At 42.4% G+C, this 20,795-nt stretch overlaps 1 protein-coding gene across 1 annotated transcript; it reads right to left on the bottom strand.

Annotated features, from left to right (window-relative positions):
• Positions 1-399: 399 nt before the first annotated feature.
• ada (adenosine deaminase) lies at positions 400-16,508 on the bottom strand. The gene is made up of 11 exons (XM_086122954.1): positions 16,313-16,508; positions 13,262-13,323; positions 12,671-12,793; positions 9,847-9,990; positions 9,635-9,750; positions 7,749-7,873; positions 6,159-6,230; positions 2,769-2,870; positions 2,212-2,279; positions 1,994-2,123; positions 400-1,231 (listed from the first exon to the last, which is right to left on the bottom strand). Exons 1-11 carry the CDS (start codon positions 16,355-16,357, stop codon positions 1,127-1,129), a joined length of 1,092 nt encoding a protein of 363 aa, XP_085979080.1. The 5' UTR covers positions 16,358-16,508; the 3' UTR covers positions 400-1,126.
• Positions 16,509-20,795: the final 4,287 nt, after the last annotated feature.

Genomic DNA, 20,795 nt, shown 5'->3' with positions numbered 1-20,795 from the left:
TAAGAGCACCTCTGCCATAAAATCATTTGCTCTGTCGGAAGGGTCTAGCTAGCCACTAATCTGTGGCAAAATTCAATTTGTGTTTATTGTTGATTTTTTTTCCAAAGAAGTCGAAAAAGTGTTCAGGTGACATTGGCATTGACCCTTCTAATTAAATATGTACACCATAATCAGTTGAGCGGTAATTGTGAAAATTCAACGGATAGCACTTGAAGTGCTCTCAGACACAAAACTGAAATTTCTCTCTTTCCTAAACACGAGGAAAATGCGGTGATGAATGCTCGTGAAGATGGCAACAGAAGTCTATCTTCAGAGCTGTGGCAGCTGTTAATTGTCTTTGGGCATTCACCTCCTCCCCGCAAATGATGACAAACGACATAACACAAAACGGAGGCTGCACACATTAAACAGCTTTACTGTGGTTAAGGGTGAGTTTTGTTGGATTTTAAAGGTGGCGATCATAAATGGCAGTGCTTTCTATGATCAGAACGGATGTTTATAAATAATCAAACACCACAAGAAGTTGTGCTTTAACTCATTCAGTACCAGTCAATTCTGAACCAAGTCTGAAAAGACGTTTAAAAACGTCTTTGGGAGTGAATGAGTTAATTGTGAAAAGTAAGTGGACCTCGCCACCTATGCCATCTCGTGTTCAACAGTAAGATTTTTGCTTTTGTACTTTTACGACCTGATAAATAAAAAATCCTGCTGAGGCTATTTGGTCCGGATCCCTTCAACTCCTCTTTCACAGTGAATGGTTTGTCCCAAATCACACCACGATCCACGCAGCAGTTGTCACCGCAATGTGGCGTTTATGTGAAGACATATGGAATGGCCCAGTGTTTCTGTACAACGTCGAGAGCTGAGCAATCACATGCATCCCTGGCAGGTTTCGCGATGTAAATGCAACGATGCGTGCATGCATAGTTTTCAAATGCCGCATAACAACACATCTGCACCATTTTTCAAGCAGCAGTATCAGCAAATCCCGCAGAGCCTCTCTGTAAACTGAGGTAAAAGAACATGGTACAGACTTGAGGTGGTTGCAGTGATGTGAAGAGGATTAAGACATTCTCATGTGTCCGAGGTAGAGGTCAAGGTTCGGGAGCAGCTGGCAGGTCAGGCTTCAGAAGGCCGTGCTCCGGATCATTCCGTAAGCCTTGTAAAGTTTGCCCAGTAGCTCGTTCTTCTCAGGCTCAGGTAAGAAACAAGACGCCGCGGAACAGATGTTCTGGAAAACAACACGGCCGGAGAGCACAACCCATCACTGTGTGTAGTTACACATGCAAACCGTCTTCAGTTCAGCACGGAGAAGATGTGGCAAAAGTACTCACACCCTGTACTTTATGTACAGATGTGTAGAAGAAGTTTTTTTTTTGGGGGTGGGGGCGTTTTAAATTTTAATCTGCGCATATAGGCGACATCATGGTCGACAGGTTAGCACGTCCGCCACACAGTGCAGAGGAGTGTTCGATTCTGGCTCTGGCCTCGCTGTGTGGAGTCTGCATGTTCTCCCTGTGCCGGTGTGGGTTTTCTCCGGGTACTCTGGTTTCCTCCCACATTCCAAAAAAATGCGTGGCAGGTTAATGGATCACTCTAAATTGTCCCTAGGTGTGAGTGTGAGCGTGGATGGTTGTTCATGGATGTGTGCCTTGCGATTGGCTGGCAACCGGTTCAGGGTGTACGCCGCCTCCTGCTCGAAGACAGCTTGTGAGGATAAGCGGATTAGAAAATGGATGGATGGACACAGACAATAATTGCATAATTGCTGAAGTCACATGTCAATGTTTTTGGAGAAAAAGAATAAACGCAATTTTTACAACACACATGGGTATTTTAACATTACCACGCCAATAATTGATCAACAGGACAAGGCTTCAAACAGAAAAAGACTTAATGCGTCATCAGCAGGGTGCATCAGATTCAGAGACTGGAAGAGTCACTGAAAAGCATAGAAGTGGAAATTTATCGTCAAAACGGCAAATGTCCTCACCAGTCTCTTAAACTCCTCCTGGGTGAAGCCCATATGTTCGTGTGCCACCCAGTAGTCTAGCTGCAGAGTGGAGCCGAAAATCAGAGGGTCGTCCGTATTCAGGGAGTAATTGGCTTTGTCCTTCCTGAACCTGCACAGCACATCGGCAAAATGAGCAAATGCACGCACTAGCGTTTTGGTGCTTGTCGGCCGTGGCGGCAAATGAAAGGCAAGCTCACGTGACCACAGGATGTTTGGTGAAATCGGCGTTGCAGGCACCAGTCAGCTTGCTGGAGATGGGACACACCTGGATAGATGAGGGACCATTAGGGATGCAATTCATCATTAACACTTACACATAGCATTGAAACATTTTTTCTCAAACAATTGTGAAATGTTCTCAAACGCAATACAGTACCTTTTTCCCCCCCACTCATAAGCACATGTTAAAGTGACACTTTGATCATAAGACTGACTGTCCTGCCCCACAGCCCTCTTATTTTTCTGCATAAGTGTTTTTATTTTTCGCTTGCCTTCTTGTTGTGGGTTAGATCAGAGGATGTCGCTAATATTTGTCCACTGTGGGTTTGTCAAAACCGTTTAAGACCTTTTGTGATAAAAGGATCAGGGATGCTACATCAGGAGCAGCAGTAGGACTTAAACTTTACCAAATGAGCATTACACGTTAATTGGGAATGCCATTCACTTCACAGAGACGACAAAGGTTCACCCCCCCACACACAAAAAGCTCTTCAAACACCAATACCTTCAGTCAGCATTTTGTACCCGTGCTCACCTCAAAGTGCATGTTTTGAGCCAGTAGTTTCTTGTAAAGCACTCGGTCCTCCAGGGTCCTGTAACCGTGCCCCACGCGTTCGGCCTTCAGCACCTCCACTGCCTGGAAGGTCAGACGAGACCTATCAGGAAGTGACATCATCAAATGGGCAAGAAACCCCTAAGGACAATTTTGAGTCTTCATTTAAGTCAACATGCATGTTTTTGAAATGTGGCAGGAAAGCAGAGTACCCAGAGAAATCCTGCTCAAGCACATTAGATCTTTGCTTTTCTCAAAGTATTGCCCCTGCTCGCTTAATACTCACTCTTGATGGGAAATGACATACACATGCTAACAAATAACAATACTCACAGGCATTTATACTTTATCTTGAGCATACTAAAGCACTTAGTGGTGTCTGTTCTTTATGTGGGGGGGGGGGGGGGGGTGGTCAACTGGTTAGCGTGTTGGCCTCAAAGTGTGGAGGTGTAGGGTTCGATTCCGGCGCCGGCCTTCCTGTGTGGAGTTTGCATGTTCTCACTGAGCCCGTGTGGGTTTTCTCCGGGTACTCCGGTTTCCTTCCACATTCCAAAAACATGCGTGGCAGGTTAATGGGACATTCTGAATAGTTCCTCGGTGTGAGCGTGAGTATGGATGGTTGTTCGTCTATGTATGCCCTGCGATTGGCTGGCAACCAGTTCAGGGTGTACCCCGCCTACTGCCCGAAGACAGCCGGGATAGGCTCCAGCACGCCCGCGACCCTTGTGAAGACTAGCGGATTACAAAATGGATGGAGAGATGGATGGATGTATCATACTGCTCTCGGTAGATAATTTGGGAACGCCAAAAGGAGCAGCACAATGAATTGAATTGAAGCATGACATCATGATGCACAGAGTGATTAATTATTCACATTCTGTTTAATTATGTTACTTCTCTTTGCTTTTATGAAGAAGAATATCACAGAGTGCTTCTTTCCTATCAAAACTGCATTACATAAACATTTGATTTCTTATTTTTCTTTCAGGGAGGCCGGAATGAATTCACGACCCTTAAATTCATGTCACTGAAGAAAGACAATTTGAGATGTGAATGTTTTGAGTTACATGGACCAAATAAAACTTGTGTCGCAAGGCACCACTGTATCGCCATTCAACAGCATAACAGCTATGTGTTCAAAAAGGCCACTTCATGGCAGCCCATTAATATGTTGGACACTGTAAATTTGACAGAAAAGTGTGATAAAGTATTTCAAGCTCAGACAAGTTTTTGCTGGGGATTATTCATTGTTATATCCTCTCCAATCTTGTTTTGTATGCCTGCAGAAAGCAACGACGGCAGGCTCATTACATATTGCAGATCTTTGAGCATGATTATTGACGTTTTCAGACAATACATTTGGTAGTTTTGAAAAAAAAAGCAAGGATTTGTTTTCTGTAAACACATTGAGGGATAAGTACACTAACACTGTATATACACACAATATTTTCATTCATTGCTCTTGCCTTCTCTCAATATATTGTGTGCTTAAATGTGTTTAAGGCCGATCTTAAAACTGCTTTCATATATAGGGCACACCGCTTTCTAAGGCGCATAGAATAGAAGCCACAATAGTGGCTGAGGTTGCATTATGCATCCACTAGATGGAGCTACACCAAAGGGAATACAATATAATACAATACAACTTTATTTATATAGCGCTTTTACAACCGCTGCAGCTATACCAAAGTGCTTTACAGAACATATAAAATACAACATCCAAGAAATCAGAATATTGATCCATGTATAAGGCGCACACTCAGCTTTTGAGAAAATTGAATGCTTTTAGGTGCATCTTACAGTGCGGAACATAGGGTATTCTATCGCAGATCTCACTGATTGCAGGTGTGGTCGGGAAAGTAACCCTAAAATAAGGCACCGTTCCTACATAGATGCAATTCAAAGTACTTCGCAGAAAACAAAGGACATCTGTCCAGCCATTTTCAACACCGCATACCCTGAACAGGGTTGCGGGGGATTGCTGGAGCTTATCCTCGCTGACGTGGGGCATAAGGAAGAGTTCACCCTGAACTGGTCAGTCGCAGGGCACATGTCGAGACAAATGACCATTCACCCCCACATCCACACCGTCACCGAGTGGGAATAAACAACATATAAAACTATAATTCAATAAAATCAGAATAGAACACTAAAGTAATCGTTAAGTAAACTAATGAGTGCAATCATGAATGAATACCAAGGAAGCAGCAAACAAAGGATCTAAATAAAACACCTACAGCAGCTACACTGCAACAGAAGCAGAAAAGGCCCAGGAAAACTTTCAAGTCCCAGTTTTCCCATGTTTTCAACTGGGACTTGAAAGTGGCTAAAGTTGGAGAGCATTTAGGATAATCAGGAAGCTGGTTCCATTTGTGTGAAGCATTGGAGCTAAAACCAGTTCCACCCTCTTTAGGTCTCACACGAGCCTTATCACTTCCAAGGGATCTCTGTGTTCCACTGGTTTTATATAATTCAAGGAGTTCAGACATGTATTTTTAGGAAGGCCAGACAAAAGGACTGTTCCAGTAGTCCGGCCTACTCTAGATGAAGGCATGAATGAATTTCTCTAGGTCTTGTTGGGACATGACATCTTGGAATCTTGCCGTTTGTTTAAGACGATACAAAGCTGATTTAGTTATGGCTTTAGTGTAACTGTAAAAGTTCAGGTTAGGTCAATTATAACACAGAGATGTCAAACTTATGCACCTAGAATCAAGCTGGACAGTGACCACCTTCCTTTCGTTTTTGTTGCCCAAAACAACAAGTTCAGTCTTTCCTTTATTTAAATGAAAAAAATGTGATTGCATCCGGCAGTTTACCTGCTCTCAGTACTGACAAAGTAAATTGAAGGGACCCTAGTCACTTGGTGATAGAGCTATGAAAATCTCTTGTTTTATGTTGAGAGGGAAGAAATTTCATCTGTGCTGTATGCACATTTGACAATAAAGTTGTATCCAATCCAATCCAATCCAATAGGCAACATTAGTGTTGAGAATGACCCGACTCAGTGGAAGCATGTACGGATTAAATAAAAGTGGTCCAAGAATCAAAGAGAACCCCAGGGGACTCCGCATGGCATGGTGACCTGCTCAGATGAATGATCAGCAATGGAAACAACATAACCCCCGCCTAGAAGAGATGATTGGAACCACCTGAGAACCGTACTTGAAAGTCCCACCCATTTTTCTCTGTCAAGAATTTGGCGGTCGGGTGTCAAAGGCAGGAAATCAAGTGGCACCAGAATACAAAGTTTGTTACATTTTGCTTCAATTTTTCATGCCTACTGTTGAGCTGTGTGTTCAACTGAAAGTGTGGAACGTTCTTCCACCTGTGTCAGGAATTTGTCACTCTTGTGACCGTCCAATGGCGTACCTCCTTAACCACACAGGCCGCGCCCACCTCACCCGCATGAACTGTCCGGTGGATCCCGCAGCGCACTGCTTCCTGTCAAGGGAATCCAGTGGACAACATATCAGCAAACAATACTCAGGTCACGTAACACTGCTAAGTCTTGTTGGTTTTCAAAGTTTAAAACCGTTTCCAGGTGTCTTTGTAAATGGTCACCATAAGTCTTTTCTCAAAAGTAGCATAGGACCAAGAATTTCAGGGTCATGCCTCGGTTTTCGACCATAATCGGTTACAGAAGGTTTTTGTTCGAAATCCGAAACAATTTTATTAGCCCAAGATTAGGGGCTAATAAACTATGCAGAAATAACAAAAAAAGTCAGATTTGCGTATATCACAACGAACACGTCTGCTCAGAATGAACGTTACACGAGGAAGCGTCACTTCCTCGTATAAGGAAGCCGAGAGGAGTCGAGTGACGTATTCGGGTTTGCTCAGTTTGGTCGAAAACCGGTTTTCGGTCATAATCCGAGGCGTAAAAATCTCGAATTTTCTGGTCGAAATCCAATTTGGTCGATAACAGAGACGTTTGACTGGATTTAACGCCATCTTGTAACACTTTTGTTGGAATGACTCCGTTTTGTGGGCCATCGCTGCAAAGTACGGCTTTTGTTACCATCACAAAACGTGTACGCCGCGGGACTTTTTTTCTGGTGTGGCAGCAGTTCACTTCTGTAATTGTAAGCTACTGTAAGGTTATACATACTTTCAACATTACCACTGCACTTATTATAGGAACATTAAAAAAATCTAAATAATGACTATACTCCATGTTAACATTTTTTAAAATGCTATACCAAATGTTAAAAACAAACATCTAACTCCAATAAACACCTTATCCCAAGATTAAATCGGATTCAAGCACCGGTCCGAATGACACGGACGGCTGTAGTCAAGTCCACCATTTTTGAGTCCGGGTCAAGTCTGAGTCACAAATTTCTGAGTCCAAGTCCACATCAGATCAAGAGGAAACTTCAAGCAAAACCCCAACTATTTTCACAACCACAAAGTTAAGGAGGTTTGATGCTGAACACTCTTCTGAGACGGCACGAAACACTTTGCTTTCTTAACCGTTTGTGCAGATAAACAACAAAAACAATTTCAAGAACGATATTGCTTTATTAATGGTGGTCAACCTCGGAAGAGAGACAGGGAGGAGACTGGGCGAAACAAACAGCACTGAGCATTGAAATGCGGCTCCAAACTCAAAGCCAATGAATGAACATGAATGGTTTGCTGTCCTCAATTCTCTTGCAATAACCAATCAGATGGCTACTTTGATCATCTGAAAAACTTCAAGTTTCTAATGAAGAAGGATGTCAATTTTCAGAAATAAGAACAGAGCTGGACTCAGTCAAGTCGATAACAATATTCTGCAAGCCCAATGGCAGAGTCTGAGACAAGTCCGAGTCAAAGGCTAAGGAGTGAGAGTCACGTCGGAGACAACCCGAAAAAAAGCGCGTCGAGTCCGGACTTTGACTCTACAGCCCTGTGCCAAATGACAGCCTCTCTGCGAAAGCCGCCCGCGGAGTGGCGTTCGTTCCGGGCGCTGCTTACCTCATAGGCTCTCCTGTGTCCCGGGTAGGCCTCGCAGTTGAGCGACTCATCACCAGCCAGGTCGATGGCCACCACACCCTCGTGGCGATATTTTTTACACAGCTCCACCACCTCTGCCGACCAGCCTGCACAAGTCAAAACGGGCGCACTTTACGCTCCTGCCAGTCTCACTCTTGTGCTATAAACACGACCGTTGATTTATTGAGCTATTTCACATCATGATAGTATGTGTATAAGTACAATACTGAAACAGAGCACAACTTTATGGCTCGGCATAAAGCAATATAAGGTGATTCCAGAATTGGAAGATTATTTAGCCATCATCACATTTGAAAAATGGATCATTCATTTTTTATAATTTGTCATCGTTTATAAAACAAATTGGAATAAATCAAAACATGCTGTAATTTGATCCTCCAGCTCTAACCCATCAGCAGCACACTTTTTATGAGATTTTATATGTGGCACCCAAATATTTACCTATTTTGTTTTCCACCCTTTTTATTTTTCATTTATTAATATTAAAGATTTTTTGTGGGTAAGAGGGGGCGATCTTCTTTTCTCATACAAAAACACACGTTGGAGGTTTATCAGCATTTTATTTATAATAATAATAATACATTTTATTTCAAGAGTTGCTCCTTTTTTTTCTTTTCCAATTCCAATGTCCAACTGGACATCGATTAGACGTGTAGTTTGCTATTCAAAGGTCGGTCCGGTATTTACCCCCGATGAATAGTGGGGGTCCACTTTATTGGGAAGCAAAACATTGTTAGAGTTTTGTTAAAGTGTATCTGCTGTTTCTGTATTTTGCGCTTGGATTACTTGACGTTTCACACAAAATGTTCAGCAACTCTGGAATGACCGTTACACTGCATGAAGCCACAGGACCTTGTGCAGAGCGATGACCTTTCTTTCGAATGACAAAATAAGACATCCCCTGAGTTGAAAATAAAAAGACAGAAACGAAACAGGAAATTGCAGCTGCAGGAAACTTAAAAAAGAAAAAAGAAAAAAGAGAGAGTTCACAAGGACTGGTGCTCATGTTTCTCTAACAGTCATTATCAGAGTGTCCCCAAAAATAAAATGACATTTCTGTTCGGTCATGACATCGTCATCATGGAAAGTAATTTCGTAGATTTCACTGTAGATTTTTTGAAGCCATCTGTACTTGAGTGTTTTTATGATGATATTTAAACCTTACTCATTACATTTAATAACAGATATGCGTACTTTTTACCCCTTAATTTGTAAAGATAGGCTTGACAGGTTTTTATGAACCTTAGCAGATAATTGATTGAGATCCTGGGAGAGTTGGAAAAAGGTGGAAAAAATGGGTCAGCAGAGACATGGAACAATGTGAGCCGGGGAGCTTTAGCAAATATAAAATAGTGTATTTATAAAACCGCATATGAAATAGAACTGCATACAGTATATGTACACTATATAATTGACAGTAAAAATTCATTTCTAATTTTTGTACTTTTTAACTTCGACTTCAAGAGGATATACATGCAAAATGTCAAAACGTTTAAATGTGCATATTTTCTTTATCTTCTGTTTATTTAAATCTACATACTGATTTAAAAAAAAACATTTACATTATCTTGCTTACAGTGCCCACCATTTTTAGGTATTTTCACTCGTGAGAATGTGACGCATGTTCAGCAACTCCTGGCTGCCTAACATTCTACGAAAAGCATTAACTTCTTTAAAGTACTTTCGTAGAGGATATTTTTTACACGGCAAGTATCTGTACTTGGACATTTGCCATCTCTGCAAGTGGGTTTGTGAAATTTGAGCTGTGCAACCCTCCTGCGTGTTATCTGAACGGCTTTGGAGAAGCTTATCTTACAAGGCAGTTTGGAGCGTGAGCAGTTCATTACTTGGCATGTGGCGCATGCAGCATAGAATGGACCTGACTTTGACATGACAGGCCCTCTCCCCCTGCCTGAGGCCCTCGTTGACCAGTCGGACCACCTCGTCGGGACTCAGGTCACCCCTGATTGCGAAGAAAGAAGTAAATAACACTGAAATCATCTTGATGACTTGACCGACGTGCGGGGATGTTGTTGTAGGAAGTAAGGCCGTAACGTACTCTGCCTGGTTCCACGGAATGGGATCCACGTCGCCGTTGGCCAGAAAGTGTGGACTGTATCTGACCTCCACGTAAATCACGCCTTCCTTTGCTTTGTCCTCCACAAACTCATAAGCGATCCTCTTTATTGCGTCTCGGTCCCCACTAGGGGGTGAAAAAAAGAAAACAAAGTTTAACAATTTTGGCCTTGGGTGCTCCTGATAAACGTTATCGGCATAGCTCAACTGAAACGATAGGCTACTGCTGATGCCTCATCTGAACCAGAGAAGCTCTCCAAATCAGTGTCACTTGTTCTCCCTCTTCTTTGAGTTTCTTTTCACTTTTCAGCTTCCGCTGTGCTCCCTGGAGCTTCTACACGTGCCAGTGCCATAGATGTCTTGTTGTTTCAATGCCCAAATGAGTGCAATGGTGCAAAAGAAATGGTCAAAAAACACCTGGTGATTCTTTTGCGGTATGTCATCATAGAGGCGCATGGCCACATCTGCAGCCAATCCACTGAGCACACAACGGCCAGCCACTCCCTAATACGCATCAAATCCGTGCATGTATCAAGAGCTCCCTGCTCGAACCCGCACTTTCACATCCCAGGGTTTGGGTTTCTTTGGGATGTACTGCTTGAGAGTCAAATGCCCATTGAATGGAATGATATGGCTCATCAATTGATTGGAATTCTTCAGGATTCACTGCTGCAAGGACGTTTTTTTGAGTGTGTATCCAACACTCGCCGAGCTTCAACAATTAGTGTCCTCACTTCACTTGAGTGCCGTTCAAAGGAAAGGTGATGGAGCACAATGGTAAACAGGTCCCAAATTCAAAATGAGTGAATATTTGCAAAAATGATCAGTTTGAACATAAAATGTCTCTATTTTCTTTACATGTAACACAAGGTCCCAACTTCATTGGAATTGGGGTTTGAACTTTTGGTGAGACTTTTAATTGATGGTGTGCAAAGAGTTGAGTCTCATGTTGAATTCGTTTGGCTTGGCTCAGTCCAAATTGGGAAAGCGGATGCGTATTTGAGGTGGATGGATGGCTTGACAGAAAGTCGGGCGTACTTCTTGTTTATTTACAAGGAGAACTGCAGCTCACGTGCACTTTTTATTCTCTCACTTTGGGCTGCGGCGGTGTCACATGATGGAAGCCAAGCAACGCAGTTTCCAGCATTTGCGCTGAAACCCAGCTGTTGTCTCACTGAGCCACCTAAACATTACGGATGGCATTTGCATGCGCTATACGTAGCTGGGGTGTTCCATATATTGTCAAGAGCACACTGAGCTCCCATTGAACCGAGGGGCTCGCCATTGTTACAGCTTTTCACAGCCGTGAGACGGTACCATAGGGAAATGGGCTTTGGTTGTCATGGTGATGGAATTACGAATGAGCTGTGCTGCCCCATTTGAGATGTAGCCCTTTCCCCATACGTCGTAAATCTGGGACACGTGTGCGATAATCAGCCCGCGTGAGTGAACTTTCACTCTCCTTGGAGAGGTGGCTCTTGAACGCCGAGAAATCACCATCATTAATCACGATTAGACTTGCAGAGGGCTGGAAACATTCGAGGGAATCAATGAATTATTAATGATAACATGAAAATACTCATTATCAAAACGAAACGGTGTAACTTATACAATGTTCTCATCGCTCATCTCAAGGTTACTTAAAAACTAAACGTAAAACAATTAGGCTTTGTGGATTAAAAACAACCATAAAGCCTCAGCAACCTCAATACTAACATACAATGGGAAAGCCCATAGGCATTGGGCTAATAATTAGCATCCATGAGGCTGTGTTGTTACCCTTTAGAGCAGCGAATAACTGAACACAAATGCTGTCGCAACATACATAGACGGACAATAACAACACTCACAGGAATAGGTTATTTATCCACTGTGAAGAACGGCTAATATTAGTGCCGTACTGAGTACCGAGAGAAGAGCTTTTCTTTTTATACTGCCCCCAGGTGGCCACGGTGCACAGACCAGATGAACACCACAATGCACGTTCAAGGACAAAGTCTGACAAAAAGTATTGCATATGATTTAAACTTGCATCAGGTACTACTGTATAAACATTTGATTTTTCATTACACATCATCTATGCAAAACAGAGAGCGCTCCTTCCCCATGCGAGAGGGCACTGCCTTAACAGCTGGGGGGGTTTTCCACTTCATTTGATCTGCAACGTATCTGAAGCTCACTCGTAAGTCAGATTTTGGCTCACCAAAAAAACAAAACAAAAAAAATCCACTTTGCCACTGCTCAGAACATGGAAAATTTGTAAGTCTGGTTTTTTCAAGTCAGGGTGATGCTGAAACAGATTTTACCAAACCAGGGGCGGAGCCAAAAACTTCTCTGTCGGGTGGCCGGGGGTGACGCACTGACTAACAATAAGGGGTGGCCATAAAATGGCATTAAGCAGACATACACGTGCACGCTCTGAACCTCAAAACTCAGTTTGTGAATTCTACCTCGGAAGCCAACACAGCGCACATAGCCGAGAAGTCCTTGTTTATCATAGCATCCGCAGTCAGGGTTTCCCGAAATAAAATGCACCCATTTTCCAACCTTGCCACCATTCTTATCAGATAAGCATGTGCAAATCAGAGTAAAAAGCAAAGTTTTGCGGATCTTAAAGGAAGTGCTTTGTTAACTTTAAAGGTGTGGCTTCATTGTTAGTCATTAATTAGCTTAGCCAGTGGAGTAGCTCGGCCCCTGCCCCAACAATGTACTGTATTTCCAAGTGCTCATTGTTCAGTTTTGTCAATTTGTGATTTCCTGCTATTTCTTTTGATTCTAATTTCGGCGAGAGGAATGCAGGCACTCACGCGATGACATGCATGTACTCAGCAAACTTGCCCAGGAACTCGGTGAGCGTGGTCGGCTTCCGGAGAACGATGAGCCCCCTCAGCTCCTCCACTGTGTCGGCCGGCAGAGGGATGCCGCGTCTCCTGCGAGGACAAATAAAACCGAACACTTTGCAAGTGTTTTGAAGTGAACACTGATGCTGCACAACCAAAAACTTACAAAGATGAGTCACGGATAAAGGAGGTGAATGCAACGTTGCACTAATGCGACTTCACAGACTTTGAATATTATTTCTTCAATTCTATCTGTTGTGTTTATGGATATCGTGCATGATCAGATGGCATTAAAAATTCATAGAAAATTGGCGACGGGAGCAATCTCATTAATCGTGACATACATTGGGTGAGCATGCCATCATTTTCTAATGTTCTATTGAGATTACAATGAATAGGATGCCTTTTATTGACACTGTACGCATGAGCAATGGACACCTTCTCCAGTGCAAGCATGTGTGTAAACTATAATGAAAAAATAAAGACAATAATAAGACAAATAATCCATCCATTATCTGAGTACAACAATGAATTTAGGGCATGAAGGGACTTACTTACCTAGCAACATCAAGAATAGTTTGCAGTCGGATGGCCCCATCGAGGTGCACGTGGAGCTCAACCTGCGGGTGAGCGGCCGGGTTTACTCGTGCGAAATATTCCGTTACACAATTAGGTGAAAAGACAAGTGGAGAATTTGAGGAGTGGTGCGTCTCTGTACTTTTTTAATTTTAGCCACTATGGAATTTAATATGCATGACATAGGAATTTTAGCTATGAAATATACAACACGCACACAGCAATACTAATTGGTGGCCACGAAAATGGGCATAACATGGATCCAAAAAAAAAATAATCCTAATTTTGGGGTTTGATATTATTCTCATGATTAACTTGGATGGCTGTGGAAGCAAATGGAGCCCAGCTTTCAATTCAATTCAATTGTATTTATAGAGCACTTTCGAACAGCCATCGCTGCATACAAAGTGCTTTACATGGAGCAATTTAACATTTCCAATAAACAGTAAAACAAATCGGTAACAAAGACGGTAGAAAGCACCGAACAGTAAAACCAAGAACAAATCTAAGTCATGCTGAGTTGAATGCCAAAGAATACAAGTGAGTTTTTAGGAGGTCATTTCAACACACGCCGTCCTCCACCATCCAGTTGCAAGAGAAGGTGTGCTCCATTCGTTTACCAAACAGTCCAGGAATGATCCATTTTCCATTCCGATCCGCTTTATCCTCACAAGGGTCGCGGGGGTGCTGGAGCCTATCCCAGCTGTCTTCGGGCAGTAGGCGGCGGACACCCTGAACCAGTTGCCAGCCAATCGCAGGGCACACAGAGACGAAAAACCATCCACGCTCACACTCCCACCTATTTGGAGTGTTCACTCAGCCTGCCATGCATGTTTTTGGAATGCGGGAGGAAACCGGAGTACCCGGAGACAACCCACGCAGGCACGCAAAGAACATGCAAACTCCACACAGGGAGGCCGGAGCCGGAATCGAACCCTGCACTGAGGTCGACGTGCTAACCACTGGCCCACTGGGCCGCCCTCTAGGAATTATATTCATCATATTTCAGTTGAATATTCTGAATGTTCTGTGGGCACACTATGCTTATTGGGCCTTCAACTTCACATTTTGTGCACATGTTATTTCATGACCGCAACAAACTGCTTTTGCCACGCACGATTGGAGCTTCATGGAGATTCTCCACGAGAACGGTCTTAAAAAAGTCAGAGACATGTTCATTTAATGATACTGTACGCAGAGACCTTCCCATCCAGCACTTGGCCTCATTAGGGCCACACGTGTAGCCCTGTTCCTGATATTTCGGATCACGTACAGCCACATCAAAAGCATGCTTGTGCTCCAGCTTGACAGCCATGAGCTCATCCTATAATAGGATGACAGCATGATGGATGGATGCTGACCCGACGGCTCAGCTAATTCGCATTTAACGAGGTTATATCTGCCAGCCACACCGCTTTGTCATTTTACACTTAGACAGTCTCACTCGCCCTCTCTCTGTCATTTTCTGTTGCCTTATCACCTGTTAATTCTTTTTCAATTCATCGGAAAATCAAGATTTTAAAAAATTTGATTAATGTACATCCTCTTTGTTAAAAAAAAGCCCAAAGGACAAAATTTGAAGTCGACAGTGCTTAACACTTGATGATTAAGAACCAATTACTGGATTGGTCTGTAACATCTGTCGGAAAATTGGCAAAATAGCTGATAATTGTTTTCCAAAGTAAAAACAGGTGTTTGCAAATGTCTCATTTTTGAAGAAAAAAAACCCAGCAAAAATTATCTGTCTGCTTTTAAGGTGGACAACAGGAATTGGAATATTTACTGTTGACAATCTGAAATCAGAATTGTTGGGCAATCTTAAGTATAACAATTTAAAGTCTTAAAAAGATTTCTTTTAGCAACTGTTGACTAAATTGATAATTGATTTATTGTCAATTAATTGATTGCTACACTTGTAAACTATACATGTGTCCATGTTCACAGGGCCTTTCAGAACAACTTTACCCGAGGATGAACAAGACTACTACATGGACAAAATGAATATTTGGTGCCACTATTGCAAAAAATACGGCATCTAAATGTCACTCATCTTGGCACTGATCTCTTCTTTTGAGTAAAGTTAATTACTAAGACGCTAAGTTTTAAGTTGTATCTATGTTAAATATGCCTCAGTGTGTGTGGGTCCTCGGTTCACCGCAAATTTGTATGCAAGCCGTAATGCACCATACTCTATCACTTATAGTAATAACATCCTTCATCCATCCATCCATCCATCCATCTTCGATCCGCTTATCCTCACGAGGGTCGCGGGGGGTTCTGGAGCCTATCCCAGCCGTCTTCAGGCAGTAGGTGGGGGAAACCCTGAACCGGGTGTCAGCCAATCGCAGGGCACACATAGACAAACAACCATTTGCGCTCACAATCACACCTTGGGACAATTTAGACTCTAAAGCCTGCCATGCATGTTTTTGGAATGTTGGAGGAAACCGGAGTACCCGGAGAAAACCCACGCAGGCCCAGGGAGAACTCAACTCAACTCAACTGTATTTATAGAGCACTTTCAAACAGCCATCGCTGCATACAAAGTGCAGTACATGGAGCAATTTAACATATACAATAAACAGTAAAACAAATCGGTAATAAAGACGGTAGAAAGCACCAAATAGTAAAACCAAGAACAAAATCTAAGCTCCACACAGGGATCCCGGAGCTGGAAATTAACCTACCTCTGCACTGTGAGGTCCGAATCACGGTAAATATGTGGATCAGAAAATCTTGTAGACCATAAATATAAAAGCATCTCGGCGGTGACCGAGCTTGCCTGTGCCGCTTGTTAAAAACAAAACAAAACAAAACCAAAAAAAAAGTTCATTGCCGCCGTTCGTAACCTCGAAACAGTCGTAAGGACCACCAGTAATTTTTGTTAACCCACTTGAGACTTAATCCATAAAATAGATAACAAAGAGCCTATTTCCCTTTCCCGCATCATTCTTCTCACGTCGTGCGTAAAACGTGCGTCAAATACACGTCCCCCTCCACGCTCGAACGCCAGGAGGGCGCGACTGGACGTACCTTGGGCTTGGAGAAGACATCCTGACGGTTATTTTGTTCAGACATGTTGGAGTGTGACGCGGGGCTGCCTGTGGAGAGGACGGTCACGACACGCGACGCAACTCATGAATATAAGCGCTGGCGCGTACAAGTACAACACGCGGACACGCAGGACACGCCTTTGTGACGGTGCTGCACGCCACGCTGCTGTGGACTGTTCAACATGACGTCACACCTACTTCCGGGGGGCGAAATTGCATTGGTCAGCAAAACCCAAGGCAGAACCATTGAGGAACCATGCAAAGTAAGTCAATGAGGGTTTTTAGCCTTCAAAAAGAAGACACTACTTGCTTCCAGGGGTGAGTAAAATTGACATTTCAACAGAAAAGTTGATTCATGAGAAAAAAAAACCAGGATGGAAATTCAGACATAAAACTATATCATCTTCTATATGTGAGTTGTTTTTCACAGCTATGTTTTAAAGAGCGCATTTGATACACAAGGTAACTCGATGTGCTTCACATATTCAACATACGATATTTAAAAGTATTGAATTTGCAAACAAAAGGATTCAATATATTTAAAAGTGGTTTTGACTCTCAACTTGACTATCCTTTAAAAATGGATGATTTCTAATAGAGAACAATGAAACACAGTTACGAATGGCTTGTTGAGTCTCGTTAGCACAGCAAAACAGACAAAACCAGAAAGGCTGATTTATTATTGCAATATTGCATGCTGGTATGGGTTGATTTGTGACATGAGGAAAATCTGTTTTGTACGACAGGAATAGATGGGTGATTTTTATTTTATTTTTTTGTGTAATATGATCAGAAATTTTTGCAGATATCTTTTCAAAGCATGCACAGCGAGAGAATGCCCTGGTTTAGAAAAGTAGCTGAACTCTTAAAATGAGTTTGTTTAAGGACTCGAAGGTAAGTCCGATGGAGCAAAACACCTCACCTCGGTTCTCCTGTCCCCTCCCGGCTGCACTGCCGCCCAAATTTGTCGCCAGTCACCACTTGAAGTGTCCAAATCCCCATCGGAAAATGTTGCTCTGCCATGTCATGTTTTTCCATGCTCTTTTTCACACTTCTCCCATCCACTCTTAAAACCCATGCAGCACTTCATACACAATGCACCCTTTTAAGACCCATTTTTTCCCTCTCCATATAGGGGCATTTATGTTACAGAGCTGAGTACAGAACTTTGGTTCTTTTATGGCATAGACAAAAAGGCTTTATGTAGTACCCAGTATCAAAATATTCTTTTTGGTGCCAAATTTAGGTATGCAGAGATCAATCGGGTGGTCATGCAGGAAGAAAATACAGTGGGTATGCCCAGAGACAGGGTTCATGACATGTTTCAGTAGAGTCAGTAGTTGCTTGTCACCGGGAAAAAAAATGCCACGGAGGTTAAATGAAACTTTTGTTGATCAGGCACTTAGGAAACAAAGTACTTGACCATGCACGAAATCAATCAAAGAGCAGAAAATTGCTCCGCGTCCAACTGTAAGAGGAGTGAAAAGCAGCCATCCGCCTCCTCTCAGCATTCAAGTTCGCCTGTGAACGTTCATTCAAAGTTTTCATTACTGGGTTCATCCAAGAATACAGAGGAGAGCGCTGCCTTGGTACGTCTGTTTGTGCTCAGCAAAACTTCAATCATGTTTCACGCCACTGCAACTTCAAGGGGGTGTTTGCAGTTTTCCATTTGCTTGCAAAATTTGAATGTTGCCCTCCCCTTCACATCTATGACCAAAGCTCCCACAAAATCATTAACATGATCAGCGTCTTCACATCAATTAGAACAGTATCAACAATGACATCCATAAATAACATGAACAATTATTATTTGCATCCTTCTGAATTTGAGCGTTTCTGGTTTCGATTCCAGTTCCAAATCATTTTCCATTTTTAGTTTTTTAGGGGGTCGCATCAAAAGCCTTGACATGTTTTAAATCGGAGTGTCTAAAGTCCAAAGTATGGCCATTAATTTTTAGCGGCTCGCAGCACAGACTAAAGCAACATTTGACACGGCTGTTTCATTTGCCTGCATTGCACTGAGCGGCAAGGCCGGAGAACAGAAATTAATCTCTCACTTCCTTGTTTTCAACCAGTCAGTCATCATTCCATCGTGCCACCAGCCACCCCAAAATTCAGAAAAATCATTGTATAAAAATGAAATAAAGCTTCACAAACAGTATGTCTCACAAGACTGACAAATTGTTTTAGTATCAAATAAACAAGCAGTCCTTGCGTCATTTTTATTTATTTTTTTGCTCCATGTACAGCACTTTGTATGCAACGATGGCTGTTTGAAAGTGCTCTATATATACAGTTGACTTGACTTGACTTGACTTCTAACTACACTGAGGTAATCTGAAAATTTCCATCAGTGGCACATGACTAATATGGTAAATTGATGGGGGGTTTTTGGGGGGGGGGGTTATTTTGTAAATTTGGATGGCAAGAGACGCTTATGCATGCTTGCATATCATCCCATCCACAGTCAGGCTTTCATGAAATAAAATTCACACATATGCAGAACGATGCCTATTGCACACATAATCAAGCAGGAACCTAAGTAGAATGCAATGTTTTGCTGAGTTTCATTTACGAGACCAGGGGTGCCCAACCTTTTTTGACCGAAGATCTACTTTACGATCAACCAACCTCCCATGATCGACCCGTTACGGCACACGCATGCCATGATGAGCAACAGCTTTAACGGCCCCTAAGATGAATGAAACGGAAAAATAAAGTAGGCACAATAGTTTGTGGTTGGTGAAAAAGAAATCGCTGCCTACCTTGGTCGAGACTTGACGCAGAGGCATGGGATACACTTTTGCAGCGTGTTCATTAACGTAGCTCACGTATGCCGTTTTAAAATGCACTCCAGATTCCCATTCTTTGCCAGTGCCCTCTGTGAATTGTACATGAAACAAACTCTGAATGAAAATAACAAAACCAATAAAAGATATAGCGCAACAGCTCTGATGGCAAGCTACAATTGCAGACTGCTGACCGAAGTTGATAGCGGTCACGTGACACCGTAGGTTAAAGTTGACCTCCTTTTTTTTTTTTTTTTTTTTTTTTAAACTTGTGAAAGTGAGATTGATAGAATGTTAAGGGTGCAGTGTGCCGTAACACAACATTATATAACAATAATAACACTCACACAGGCACACAAATGTTTTGCGTAGGTTTTTTTTTGTTTGTTTGTTTGTTTGTTTGTTTTTTACCTCTACACCCCTCGCGATCGACTTGAGACCAGTCCGCGAGTTACCAGTCGATCGCGATCGATGTATTGGGCACTGCTGTACTAGACAATGCCATTTCCTTTGCCGCGGCTTTGCTTTTGTGTAGTACGTCATATTCTACTTCTGTTTCATGCGCCGATTCACAAGCTACCAGCCCAATCAGAGTGATCAGTTGTCAGCGACGGCCACCGCCATTTTGCATACTGCGATCAATGGCTCATTCATTCACATCATATCTAGAAAGCACAATTAAACAAAAATATCTTTACTCTTCACAATTCAAGATGTTGTTTTTTCGTTGGTTTTTGAGTGTGTTGGGCAAGATTGCTATAAATGTGCATTTCATTTCATAAAACCATGATTGTGGATGTGATGAAAAACAATGACTTCGGTACCATGTCATTTGCTCAAATTGGCATCAACTGTGAAAATGTAATGTAATGTCCTCTACTCAAGATAAAATCATTTAGAATATGCATTCAGATGTGGCCAGCGGGGTGGCTAGGGAGTGATGACCACGTAGCTCCACCTCTGCATGACAGAAATAGAAGGTATAATACAACTTTGAACTCAAGCAAGATGGCGTATTTCCTGAAGAGTGGTCATTTACAAGGATTTTGCCCCACAGTTTATAGATTGTGGAGGCAATGTCATGGCTTGGGCTTGCACATTACTTCTGTAATGGCCTCATTGGTCTTTATTGATGATGTTACTCATGGTAGCAGCAGAATGAAATCTGAAGTCTACAAAACCATTTTGTCTTGCATATACCTGTACATTGAACTCTGCGCAAGCATAGTGCAGTGTGAGGACATTCATGAGATATACTCGAAGAAGGACTCTTAACAAGTCATAAATCCCTTATCAGTACGGAGATGTATGGTTGTAAAAATGTCCACGTCAGCGGTAAAACGTAGCTAGTCGTAACCCTCCGGTGTGTCACTGTTTGCGTTGCACAATCAGAGATTTATCTGAATATCAGCCTGCATTGCTTTGTTCAGCCATTCTGGACATATTTACAGAGCCTCAGACCCAGCGAAAAAAAAAAAAATTGTGACCACAATGTGGATATAACATGTGTGCAAAATGTGAATTTATGGCCACATTTGGCTAACTTACTCCAGCCCCCCTCAAATACCACCCCGAATTGTTGTTCTTAATGTGTTCTTAATGCGTGTTCTTCAAGAGAAAAATAGCATTTCCCAGTATTATCCTTCATAAGCTAAAGTTACACTGCTTTTCAGT

The sequence above is a fragment of the Hippocampus guttulatus genome, chromosome 1 (genome assembly GCF_054856545.1).
Source record: "Hippocampus guttulatus isolate MCC_2025c chromosome 1, RoL_Hgut_1.0, whole genome shotgun sequence".
Taxonomy (NCBI): domain Eukaryota; kingdom Metazoa; phylum Chordata; class Actinopteri; order Syngnathiformes; family Syngnathidae; genus Hippocampus; species Hippocampus guttulatus.
The sequence above is the reverse complement of the archived record's forward strand: the minus strand, read 5'-3'. Positions and strand labels throughout refer to the sequence as shown.

Excerpts from the sequence above, each read along its gene's own strand:
- ada (XM_086122954.1), bottom strand. The coding sequence starts at position 16,357 with ATGTCTGAACAAAATAACCGTCAGGATGTCTTCTCCAAGCCCAAG. Across the intron at positions 9,751-9,846 it reads ATTCCGTGGAACCAGGCAGA|GGGTGACCTGAGTCCCGACG; the intron begins GTACGTTACGGC and ends CTTCGCAATCAG. Across the intron at positions 2,280-2,768 it reads CTCAAAACATGCACTTTGAG|GTGTGTCCCATCTCCAGCAA; the intron begins GTGAGCACGGGT and ends TCATCTATCCAG.